Below are 13,763 nucleotides of genomic sequence, written 5' to 3'. Positions count from 1 at the left end.
AGGTTTCAAATCTCCGTTGGTCAGGGAACACTGGTGGGGGTAGCTAGAGGCCTCAGGTGGGAGGTCCTGTCCAGTGATGAGGAACAGGATCAGGGCCTGCTTACAGAAGCAGTCTGGCCATGATTTGGTAAAGCAGCTGTGCCGTGCCACAGGATCTCTTCTGCCCTTGATGGGTTTGTAGTCTCCAAAGCCCACACACTAGAATGACTAAGTTGTCTGAACAGTAAAGATGGGGGCCTGCCCCATCTTGTCTCTCAGAATTTATCCTGTGTGATGCAGCTTAATGTTTAGGCTGTTAATTTTGCTGTCAACATTAGAGTTGTTCAGAAAGAATCTCACTGTTATCTTTTAGGTTAGATATATGAGAATTCATTTTTTCCTGTAAATAAACCTGTTCGTGTTTGTTCTCTGTAAAGAAGTCTGTTTCATCTATTTGACATTGATCACAGTCATGTAGGGCAGTAGTCAGTCTAAAGCGACATGATAGGATTTCCATTTCCAGTGTTTCCTAGCTGTGTCTTACATTCTGCAATTCAGAACTGAGCATTCTCAGCGGTCAAAATGCTAAGCTGTCCACTCTACTGAAATACTGATTTTTGCTAATGCTTCCTCATTCAATTTTACAGCCTTAAGAAGTTTATCATTATTCTCAGTTGTCAAAATGCTAAGCTGTCCACTGTACTTAAATGCTGATTTTTGTTAATGATCCTCCCTTAATTTTACAGCCTTTAGAAGTTTATCTTTCTTTGCTTTCACACTTTCAATTTCCTCCAAAAGATTCTTTTCCCTTAGCTGGCTCTGCTGTTTTATTCTGTCTACTTCCAGTCTCAGCATGGCAATTTCTTCCTGCAACATGCGATTTTCATGCAAGAGATCTTTTTCTTTCTTATTGGTAAGAGAAACCTAAGTAAACAAAGGGAACTTTTAATTAGCACTCAAGAGAATGACATATCATGATTTCTTCTGAAATTAAAGTATGACATTTATATTTGTATAAGGAAAGAATTCCCATAGTGGATATTTAACGGGAAAAAAGTTGGACAAAACTTCAAATCTAAAAATGTGTAAATTCCAAAAAGTTGAAATACTTATTTAAAGACCATGAAAAATAAGTCACTAGAGGATTTTTAGAATTTCAGAATTGGAAAAGCCTTTCTCTGAATTATAAAAAACCCAAATGCATAAAATATAAGATTAATATGCTTGAGTATATTTTTTAAATTGGGTTTATTCTCTGATATCTAATCTATCAACTACACCATTGTAAGAACCTTAGCTATGCATATATTTGGACAGAAGCAATTTCTTAAAGTTCTTTAAGTTCCTTTTACTGAATAAAGTTTTATCAATATACTACTTTTCTAATATTTTTACAGTCAGTTATAAGAATTGCATTTATTCATAACTGTTTAAGCATTGTACCCTTCCACAATGTACACGTAGGCATCTAAACATTGCACTTCTGTTTTAAAAATCCTGTGTACTTTCCAAAATACATAAAGTTGTCTTTTAAATAAATACACATATTAAAACATTTGAAAATGACTAAAGAAAATACCTCAGAATTCATTTTCTTTTCAGCCACTTCCATCTGCTCTTGTTTACCAGTCAGAATCTCTTCTTGTGATATTCCAGCATTCTGTTCTTCCGAAACTTGCTTCTGGGTATCATTTTGTTCATCACTAGAAGAAATTTTGATTTTCATGAAATACTGGAGGTGTCCCTAAAATGATCTACAGGGCAACATGGTGCCATCAGATGTCATTCACACAATGCATATCTGCACGTTAATCCAAGACAAGGCAAAGGGGTCTCACATCTCTTAACCCAGTTCTCCCCAACCATGTTGGCACCAGGGACTGGTTTTGTGGAAGGTAATTTTTCTGTAGACCTGAGTTGGGGGATGGTTGCAGGATGACTCAAGCACATAACATTCATTGTGCATATTATTTCTATTATTACTTATATATAATGAAATAATTACATAGCTCACCATAATGTAGAATCAGTGGGAGCCTCAGCTTGTTTTCCTGCAACTAGATGGTCCCATCTGGGGGTGACAGTAGATGGTGACAGATCATAAAGCATTAGATTCTCATAAGGAGTGAACAACCTAGATACCCTGTGTAAGCAGCTTACAACAAGGTTTGAGTCACGCTCCTATGACGATCCAATGCCACCACCGATCTGACAGGAAGAGGAGCTCAGGCAGTAATGTGAGTGACAGAGAGTGGCTTTAAATAGATGTAACTTTGCTTGCTCACCTGCCACTAGCCTCCTGCTCTGTGGTCCAGGTCCTAACAGTCCAGGGACTGGTACTGGTCCATGGCCTGGGGATTGGGAAGCCCTGTGATAACCCATACTTTTTATATTTATTTTTGGGAAACACTTTCCACTTATATTCTTGATTCCTCTGTATTTTATAGACAACTTAGAAATTCCTTTTGGAACAAGACAGGGTCTAATATTGTGTTTTTAACATACAACTTTGAATTAATTTTATCTGTGTATGCGACAGAGATGTGAAATAAAGTAATCATTAATCACTTTTGATTTTACTTTTATTTCATGCATGTTAAGAATAAAACTGGGAAGTCCTAGGCAGAGCAATTGGGCAAGAGAAATAAAGGACATCCAAATTGGAAAAAAGAAAGTCAAATTATCTCTTCACCAATGATATGATCTTATCCCTAGAAAACCCTAAAGACTCCTACAAAACACTCCTAGACTTGATAAATGAATTCAGTAAAGTCTCAGAGGCTACAAAATGTACAAATACCAATGAGTAGTACCACTATACACTACCTACAACCAAGTTGCGAGTCACGTCAAGAACCCAGTCTCTTTGACAATGGCTGCAAAAGAGTAAAATACCTAGGAAAATATGTAATGAAGGAGGTGAGTCAACTATAAAAGGATAACTGGAAAACACCACTGAAGAAAATCAGAGATGACACAAATAAATGAACATACATCCTATGTTCCTGGACTGAAAGCATTGATATTGTGAAAATGATCATAGTGCCCAAAGAAGTCTACAGATCCAATACAATTTCTATCCAAGTACCAATGTCATTCTTCACAGAGTTATTTTAAAAAGCTGCCATTCATGTAGAACCACAACAGAGCCTGAATAGCAGCACACACACCAAGCAAAAGGAACAAACATGTTGGCATCACATGACCTGAAAACTGTAATTATTTTTAATGAGGTAAAAATGCATAAGAATATTACTGTTATTGTACAGAGAAGACAGTGAACAAGAAAAGGAATTTAAAAAGAGAATATCACAACCATATACTTATATTAACTGACAAAGAGACTAAAATCTCCTACTGGAGTTTATGTTAGGACTTGAACAAAAGCTTCTAGAAATACCAATAACAGAAACAAGGCAATTAATTTTAAGGAATAAATTATGCAAAGAAATATGTATTTTAAAAAATGTAAATAGATCTTCCTGAGAGCTATTATTAACCAATTCATCGTGACCACAATTTTAAAATGAGGTCTAAAATTCTGGAATATAAAATAGTTTCATTTTGAACATAGTTAATTGAAGGCAATTTTTAAACAGAAAATGTTCAGTTAAAGTTGAGTGTAACTTAGGAAAGAAATGACCTGTACCAATGGTAACAAGAAGCCACCCAGAGCCAGTTTGAAATCTAATCAACCAATCAATGACCACTGGTCTTGCTCACCAACCAATACAGATGTGAGCAGCTTGCTTCTGAAATACAGCCAAGCAGCAGCACCTGCTCCATCAGAATAGCCAGTGCCGGACCAGTATTCCTCTTACTATAGGAAGCAAAAAATTTCCAACTCTGTCTTTTTATTTCAAATACCAAAGGTTCATAATCCCTTGAAAAGAATTTGTAAGTCCATTAAATGTGCCACCCCATTTTTTTTTTTTTTAAAGCAGGTGGCCAGGTGCAGTGGCTCACGCCTGTAATCCTAGCACTTTGAAGGGCCAAAGTGGGTGGATCACCTGAGGTAAAGAGTTCGAGACCAGCCTGCCCAATAAAGTGAAATTAGTAGTCTCTACTAAAAATACAGAAATTAGCCAGGTGTGGTGGCATGCCGCTGTAATCCCAGCTCCTCAGGAGACTAAGGCAGGAGAAATACATGAACCCAGGAGGCGGAGGGTGCAGTGAACTGAGACCCCACCACTGCACTCCAGCCTGGGCGATAGAGTGAGACTCTATCTCAAAAATCAAATCAAATAAAATACTAGTAAAGTTTGCAATTCCTCTGACTCAGTTTACCATAATTACAATTATGATTATAAATAAAAGAATAAATAATGAATAACCACAATATTGGGCTTTTCTCCCTAAATAAAAAAATTAATATAAAGAATGTAGCTTATTATAAAAAGCCAAAACAATAATTAAAATGCATATAATTACCAGACAAAACTAATAGAATGACCCATGTCAAAATTTTAAAGTGAGAATCAATCAAACAACATACCCAGGATAAACTCCATTCATTCATTTAATAAGGATTTATTAGGTAGCTACATCCAATACGCTAGGCCTTTTTCTAGGCAGTGAGGATATAGTAGTGAAAAATAAAATCCTTATTCATGAGAGTGAGATAAACACACAATAACAACAGACAGAGAAGACAAAGTATACAGTACGTTAGAGGAGAAAAAACTAAAGCAGGAAAATGAAATGTTTATGTGTTTGATGGGGAGGGTGGTGGGAAAGTTGGGATGGTCAGAAAAGTCTCTGCTGAGAAAGGGGATTTCTTTCTTTCTAATACAAAAAAACCTTTTATTTGTATATCAAAGACTCTAAGAAATGATGATATAAGGTTAAGAGTGTTGATGTCAAGATACAAATGGATTTGAAGTTAGAGATGATAAATCACTTTGTTTCATTGAACCTTCCCTTGGTTACATTAGAGAGCCTCCCTGGTACACTCCCAGTTGAATCTTAAGCATGATGCATCTGGGTAGTACATGGTTCTTCCTCAGAAAGTGGTTGTTCCATAATGTGTTTCTTTTTACCCTTTTTCTACTTCTTAGCAGAAGGGAGGTTTTAAATAAAGAACTGAAGGAATGGAAAGAGTAAGCTAGGAGGATATCCGGGGAAAAAGCATTCCAGACACAGGGAACTGCCAAGTACAGAGGTGTGCTTGGAGTCTTTAAGCACTAGGGGTAGAGAAGGGATGGCAAGAAGTTCAGTGTGGCTAAAGCAGAGCAAGGGAGAGAATTAGGAGGAAATTTGACACATACTCAGAGTGAAATGGGAGGCAATCAGAAGGGCTGGGGCACAGGACTGACACAATTTGACTTATATTTTAAGTATATCCACTGAGTTAAGAATTGATGAAAAGGGAAGTTTTTAAAAGCCAGGACTATCAATTACCAGTCTATGACACTCATGTAGACTGCAGATGAGGGTGGCTCAGATGTAGAAGATATGACTGGTTTCTGGACATATTCTTCAGATAGACCTGACAAGATTTACTGAGAGAATAGATGTAAGGTGTCAGAGACGGAGAGAGAGATGAGTCAAGAATGACAACGAGATTTTTGGCAAAGCAACTGGAAGAGTTGCCCTTAACCAAAGTAGGAAAGACTACATGAGGGGTAAATTTCAGGAAGGCCATCAGTAGCCCAATTTTGGGTCTGACAAGTGTGTGATCCCCAATAGCTAACCAAATAGAGATATCAAGTAGGCAGGCTCATATGGAAATCTGGAATTAGGGAGAGAGATCTGAGCCAGAGACATACATTTGGAAATCACTAGCATATACACGGTAGAAAAAGTCACAAGGGGCTGGGTGCAGTGGCTCATGCCTGCAACCCCAACACTTTGTGAGGCCAAGGCAGAGAGATCACCTGAGGTCAGGAGTTTGAGACCAGGCTGGCCAACATAGGGGAATGCTGTGTCTACTAAAAATACAAAAATTAGCCGAGCATGGTGGCACCAACCTGTAATGCCAGCTACTCAGGGGGCTGAGGCAGGAGAATCACTTGAACCCAGGAGGTGGAGGTTGCAGTGAGCCGAGATCACACCACTGAACTCCAGCCTGGGTGACAGAGTGAAACTCTGTCTCAAAAAAAGAAAAAGTCATGAGAGAGAAGATTGAGGACTGAGCCCTCGGAAAAAACAATGTCCAAATGGAGAAAGATGAGGAGGAGCAAGCAAAAGAGGCCATGATGAATGGATTAGAAAGGCAGGAGGAAAAGCCTGAGGGACTGAGGTCCTGGAAGCCACGTTGAAGATGCTGTTATAGAAGAGATGTCCTCCATTGGCTCAAATTCTGCTAACAGATTAAATAAAATGAAGTGTACGAAAAATGCCTAGATTTATTACAGAAAAAAAATTAGTGATAATCTTGAGGAAAAACAACGTTGGAGGAGTACTGAAACTGAAGACTTACTGGTGTGAGATCAAGAGTGAATGAAAAGATAATTGAGTTCATGAGTTCTTTTAAGGACATCATACTTAGACAGTTCTTTTAAGGACATCATACTTAGAAGTCATGGCTGAGAATGTTGTAATTTTCTTCCACAGTCATGGAAAATAATAGACAATTAATTTCTAATTTTATATAACAGGTGTAGTCTTCAAATTTTACATAACAATTATATATTTTAAAAGTTACAAAATTATACACATGTGGCATTAAAAATGCCAGACTGAGGTGTTAAATCCTTAAAACTATAGAACTAAAAGTCACCTTAAACAATTCTAGATTCCATAAGCTGAATATCACTTTGTTCATGCTTATACATAAAGACCAAGAAACACTAAACGTTTCAAGGAGAGTATTTCTGGCTTGATAAAAATCAGCCAATTCTAGAACAGTTGATACTCATCAAATATACAAAGTAATTGATCACAGTAAACTACTGAGTTCTATTAACAGGAATAAAGTGGCAGAAATGCAGAAAATAGTCTTATGTTATAAATGAAATTTTAAAAATTATATGAAGTCACTGTGGAAAAATGTGGTGTGGTGAATACTGAAATATATCCTTTTCTAAAAGGAAGGATAATGTCACACATGCCGGACACTTTTATGAATAAGAGTTACTGCATTAGTAGCACCTTCCTTTTAGCACAAGGTCAGCACATTAGCACCTGTGGGCCAAATCCCACTGCCTGTTTTTGTAAGTCAAGTATCTTGGAACCCAGCCATGCTTATTCACTCTACAGTTCACAGAGTCAATTAGCTGGGTGTGATGTTGCACACCTGTGGTCCCAGCTAGCAGAGAGGCTGAGGTGGGAGGATCACTAGAGCCCAGAAAGTGGAGGCTGCAGTGAGCCATGATCACAAAACCGCACTCCAGCCTGGGCAACAGAGACCCTGTCTCAAAAATATATATACAGTCTGCAAAGCCTAAAATATTTACTAACTGACTCTTTGCAGAAAAATCTGACAAAATTCTGGTTTAGTAGATGAAAGATCCTTTGATACATTTTAATAAAAGTTTTACCCAATATACTGAAATGTTTATATTAAATATAGATCCCCATACAATCCCTTGGCAATATTCAGATTGAAGATCCAATATTTCAGCACTCAGGCACTGACAACAAAAATTTAACAACTAGCAATCAAGGTACAGTGTCAATGGAGCATGCAGCTTCCATTTGCAACACAGCAGATATTACAAGAATTCTAACAAAATTATCTTAAGATGTGTTATCAAAGCAAAGGTTTTAAATACATTTTAATTGTGAAATAATCCGTATACTCTAGATCTAACCTCATTTGTAAAAAATGGTTCCATACTACATTATTTTCTGGGAATGAAAATTGAGCTATTTCCTATTGGTAAGGATTTGCTTTTAATAATGATAAATTCCTACTGATAAGGATCCATCTTTTGATATAATGATGCTGTAATAAATGTTCTTATATGTAAGTATATACGTAACAAATCTATACAAGTATCCTTAATATACATATATATCCTTACTATGTTATATATGTGTGTGTGAATATGCTACTCAATTAATGTTCGAAATGCATTTACCAACAGTGTACGACATGTCTTTTTCAATGAGACCATTTCCTTTGCAGCAACACAGATGGAGCTGGCGGCCACTATTCTAAGCAAACTAATGCAGAAACAGAAAATCAAATGCCACATATTCTTACTCATTTAGTGGAAACTAAACAATGAGAACTCATGGACACAAAGAGGAAAATAACAGGCAAAAGGGTCTACTTGAGGGTGGAGCATGGCTGGAGGGAGAAGACCAAAAAACTACCTTTTGGGTATTTTGCTTATTATGTGGCTGACGAAATAATCTGTAGCCCAAACTTCCATGATACAGTTTACCTATATAACAAACTGCACATGTACCTCTGAAGCTAAAATAAAAGTTCACTAAAATGTAAAGAAATTCCTTTCCCCTCACATTTGCCAATACTCGTTATTTTTCAAATAAATTAATGACTGGAAAAAATGGTAACTCATTTTTTGCTGATTTTCATTTTTCTGATTACCAGGCAAGGCTGAATATCCTAGGAAAAATATAAAATTTTTAATCATGAATATTAGCCCAAATTAGGATTAGTTTGACAGCATATGGCTGTCTCCTATTAAATGTTGTCATAGGCTTACCTGTGATACTCTTCATTCTCAGTGTCAGGAAATTGCTGACTTTCAGGTGTTCTGCTCTTGCTTTGTGGAATTAATCCATCATCACCATTGCCAGCAGTGGCATCATTAGTCAGGTTTTCTGGTAATCCCATATTATTACTTCCGTGCTTCTTCATGTCTTCTTCAGCCTTGAGTGGAAGTTTGATATTAAGGATATTCACTTTATTGAATAAAAAGAACCTTTTTGATTGATTTTATCAATTGACTCAGTTTGTCATTATTGTAGTCATTAAAAATATTTCACACTTAAGTTTGATCATATATACAGAACAATTACCCTCTAATTTTAAGATGTAATTATCATATCATTGTAAAGTTTGCTTCATTTCTGCTTGACTGAATAAAACAGAATTTTTCAAAATTCAAAAAGGGCCCTCCTTCATTTTGTGCTTTTATTCCCAATGACTCTTCAGAATCTTATATATGTATTTATCCCATTTGACTCGTGGGAACACACAAATAAAAAGACAAAGATGCAAAATGTGTCTTCTTCTGTCTTTACCACCTAGATCTCACATTAAGCAGTCAGATTTAGAGGATGAGACACTGTGGGGCTTCAGGAATAGAAAGGAAGATTGCCCTTTTCTGCACTGAGATATTCTTCTCCCCCACTGCCTTTGATCATTTTTTTTCATTTGGTCCCTGGGATATCAAAAACATGATGGTTCTCACTGAAACATGGGAACCAAAGTTCGCCACAACACAAGGAACAGAGTGAAACTGCTGAGGTACAAGCGTGGATGCCCAGAAAATAAGATGTTCCCCAAATTTCACATTCGATAGCCGTACAATTTTCTAGCTGGAAGATACACAGAATAAGAAATTATCTTCTTTAGCCACATTAACTATTGATAATCAGACTAAAACCAAGAAAGATAAAATGATTGATCCAAAGCTCCTAAAGTCGCATGACCTAGCACTTTACGGCACCATTCAGGATTATTCCATAATAATGAAAGAATATCTCTGGGGTTTGTATCTCTTTAAAACTCAATCTACAGAATTCTTTCTGAGTTAAATATTAAATTTTTCACTGATGATTTATGCTACTTACATGATAGGATCATGTGTGCCTATACTTACAACACTTTATTAAACAACATAATGTAAAAATCTAATTCAACAGAAACATTTGAATATAATGGTATACCTCTCTATCACAATCCTTGTTTATTTCTGGTTCTTGAGACATTTCCTGCAAATGCAAAAATAGAAGGTTAATTTGCTTGTTGTATTTCTGTGATGTTTCCTCTTTTGGAATGCATGTTTTAAAAATAATTTTATTTTAAGTAATCAAGTATAGACAATGAAAAATTAGAAAATAATTAAAATTAAAATTTAACTGTTAAAATAAATAATTAATTAAAATTAAAAATTAACTTTTTAATCTACGTTCAGCTATTGCCACATCACTGGCTTCTGACTAACATGAGAAAAATAATTCACCTTAGCCAATGGGAGAAGATAAACATGAACCAGCAAACTTAACTTTGTCACCATTTGTTTGGACTCCACTTAATTTATTACGTGTTAAATCTGCCAAAAATGCATCAGCGGATGATTTGTAGTGTTGCAAAGTCTTCCTCACTTGAAAAGAGTTTACCTCACCAAACCCTAACCAGTGAGCCTCTACAGATTACTAACTGAATTGTAGGCATGCTTTCAGTTATTAGGAGCTGAAATCAACACCAAACAGAAAGAAATGCAAATTCTTAAATTTTAATTGAAATTATATGTCGTAATATGATAGTGTTGTGTATCTAGTTTATCTGCTTAAGTCCAGTTCTAATATATTCTAATGTGTACTAATGACAGTGGATAAAAATTTTAATAATCTGTACTCATTTTCTGCAACTGCAGTAAGTTCAAATGTTATTGTGTTTCTGCACTAACACCAAAGGTCCCACTCTGCAAGATACGATTCTTGTAATAGGCATTTGGGTTGCTTTTATGACCTGGTTCCCTCCCTGAAGAGAAACGCTGAGGTCAATGAGAGATCACAAGGCAGAATATATCTTTCACCTTGCTATCAGTGACTGCAATATAAAACTGCAGATTTTCAATCACTGGCCATGATTACTCTTCAACCACGAATCCAGCTCAGGGACCATCAGTGTTACATTGTTCATAATTCTATTGCTTAATAATATAATCCAATAATTGATGTTACTTTCTTTATCATGTCAGGGTGTTGTAAGAATAAAAGAACAAAGTTCTGGAATTTCTTTTGCCTCTATTACAAAAGGAAAGATTACCTATAAGCTAATCAAAAAGGCAGATAAGAATATTTTAAATAAGAATATTGTAAAGTAAGAGTATTTTAAAGTTTATAGTGGTTATGTTTTTTAAGTTAAGTTTCAAATGCTAACTTAGAATCTATTGATTCTTCTGTTAATGAGGTTGCTGAATTTATTAAATTTTATGAATCTATTAAAAAGTTCTTAGAAAAAAGAATCTATTCATCCTCAAAACCTAGTCTGAAAGATAATTTCATTTGGACTACCTAATATTATTAAAGCAAAGAAAACAACATTAAATCAAACATTTAAATGTAAAATTTTCCATGCCTCTGGCTGGCTATTTTCACTGCCTTTAAGCCTTTGTGATTCTTCCTCTGATGTCAGCTTTAAGTCTTGTTCTGTTGAGAAATCCATATATTCAGTTAAAATGAACCACTTAGAACAGTTAAAAACTATTGCCTTTATAAAAATAGATTTAAGACAACATTTTATGTTATCTCATAAATTGAGTGTTTAGTGTTTCATGAAATAGTTACTTAGGAAATCACTCTCTAAGACTTCAACAAACCACTTGGGGAGACGCCTGATGAGATTCACTCACAAATTCATCCACCCAACATAAATGAACAAAACCACCAGAAACACAACTTTAAAATACAGTAGAAACATATAAGGTAACACAGAATGTTGTTCTCCACTTCCTAATCATGAAGCAGTAAATGTAATGAAAAGGAAATTTAGTTTTAAAGAGAAACAAGTTTTCCTGCACTTAACTACTCTGACTCTAAGGATAGTAACAGGCAGGGCCCAGGTAAGGTTGTGTTGACCCTGTCCAAGAAGCCAGAGTCCACAGGTATGGGTCCAGACATCCCAGAGCAAGGTTAAGAAAACAAATTCCTTTACCGTCTCCCCTTCCCCTCAGCATTTACTCATAGCTATTTGTACAAATGTATATATTTTGCAAGTTCTTCTTTTCCTTCAATGTAGTTGCAAAGTCACAAGCTATGCTGAGGTTGCAAAACTGTCACTATATGATTAACTGCCTTTGTTCTGCTTCTGTAAGCTTGCCTTTATAAGCCAGGCTCTGTCTTTGTTCAGGACTCAGCATTTGGATGCAAATCCACTGAACCGGTGTGCACCTAAATAAAATCCTCCTGTTTCACCCACTGGGTCTCTCCCTGCCTCCTGTTTTCTGCAACAATAGTACCTTATAAATGATTTCCAAAACTACTACTGACACCTTTATTAGTGCACAATGTCTTCCTAATATCTAAAATGTTTCCCTCTACTATTCTGACAAATTTATTTTCTTTTCTTTTTTTTTTTCTTCTTCTTCTTCTTTTTTTTTTTTTTTTTTTTTTTTTTTTTTTTTTTTTTTTTGAGCCAGGGTCTTTCTCTGTCACCAGGCTGGAGTGCAGTGGCACAATCTCAGCTCACTGCAACCTCTGACTCCCTGGTTCAAGCGATTCTCTTGTCTCAGTCTCCCAAGAAGCTGGGATTACAGGCATGCACCATCATGCCCAGCTATTTTTCATATTTGTAGTAGAGATGATGTTTCATGATTGGCCAGGATGTTCCTGATCTTTTGACCTTGTGATCCACCTCCTCCAGCCCCCCAAAATGCTGGGATTACAGTTGTGAGACACAACAACTGGCCTTATTTTCATCTTTTAAAACAATGATATGTGAAGTCTTCCTTGATTCTGCATGTCTTTCCCCAGATAAAAAGGTACCTCCTTCTTGAGGCTGCCTTCTGACTTCACTGATTTTTCTACTGCATCTTTACCACCTGAACTCTACGTTATTCCGCCACATATCTGTCCCCTCTGCTCCAAGACTGCAGAGAACAGTCTTGCACATCATCTTTGTAAAAACAGTCTTTATTTTACTCAGAAATTTCTTATTGAGTCCTGCTACATACATGCTAGGCATTAGGGTTTAAAAACAATGAAAATAAAGCATATCAGGGATGGCTTTTCTAGAACACATGCCCAAGCACAGACTGAAATATTGAGGCTAGCCAGATTAAAAGCGGTAGAGGGAAGGAAAGGGTAACAGCATTCCACACAGCAGCAAGAGCAGGAGTGAGGCCTGAAAGAGTGAACGAGTGAGTAGGACATTACCAGCAACTCAGTAATGCCAGAGAAAGGGCGCACAGGGAAAAGGGCTAAAGATGGAGAGTGGGGCAGAAGTCAGATTATGAAACCTGATGTGTAATTTTAAGATGCTTGGACATTAATGTTCAAGAGTGATCCCTGGTCCTATCTGCATTTAGAAAAATATCATTTTAATGCCAAAACCAATATTCCTAGTGAGCCAATAGTCATTAAGACAAGGTGACAGATAGCTCTTGTGGACACAGCTGAGATGTTACTATGTAGCAAATTCTCAATAATTCTCATGAGCACTTGGAAAGTCAATTCTATAATAAGTCAAAGAAATTATAATCAATCACTTAATATTTGGTTTGGGAAGGTGCTTTCTAAAGTTATAGTGCATACGAATATAATTCATAGTTGTGAATTCAGAGATGTGACAATAAAGCAATGAAACTACACTGTGTTTGAGTCAGTAATCTTCAGATTTCTATCTCGTCTTCCTACCCGGTCTGTAAATTCTAAGTATAATCTTGGTACTCACTCTCAAGTTTATGTTAAATACGAGCCTATAAAAAAACACACTTTCTCTTACTTCTTTTTGTTATTTATATGTTGCTGTTATTAAAGGAAGAACACAAAAATGCCCCACTGAAGGGATTCTATTTGGTTGCAGGCTACAAGAGGGGAAAAACAGAAAGCATATTTTGCAGAAAATAGTATTTCAGAAATCAGAACTATGACATGAAGTCAAGCAGGGCACTCTAGGACTGAATTTGCTGTGCTTCTTT

At 36.2% G+C, this 13,763-nt stretch overlaps 1 protein-coding gene across 1 annotated transcript in view; it reads right to left on the bottom strand.

Annotated features, from left to right (window-relative positions):
- Positions 1-564: 564 nt before the first annotated feature.
- Positions 565-13,763, bottom strand: part of LOC135965274 (POTE ankyrin domain family member G-like) — a 29,223-nt gene continuing 16,024 nt past the window's right edge. Inside the window, exons 8-13 of the mRNA XM_065521798.1 lie at positions 11,204-11,274; positions 9,787-9,831; positions 8,598-8,764; positions 1,559-1,682; positions 727-903; positions 565-627 (exon numbers count right to left, since the gene is read on the bottom strand). Coding sequence (XP_065377870.1) covers positions 565-627; positions 727-903; positions 1,559-1,682; positions 8,598-8,764; positions 9,787-9,831; positions 11,204-11,274 — 647 coding nt within the window. The remainder of the gene's footprint in view (positions 628-726; positions 904-1,558; positions 1,683-8,597; positions 8,765-9,786; positions 9,832-11,203; positions 11,275-13,763) is intronic.

Source organism: Macaca fascicularis, chromosome 10 (assembly GCF_037993035.2).
Source record: "Macaca fascicularis isolate 582-1 chromosome 10, T2T-MFA8v1.1".
Taxonomy (NCBI): Eukaryota; Metazoa; Chordata; class Mammalia; order Primates; family Cercopithecidae; genus Macaca; species Macaca fascicularis.
This window is presented reverse-complemented; position numbering and strand designations above follow the sequence as displayed.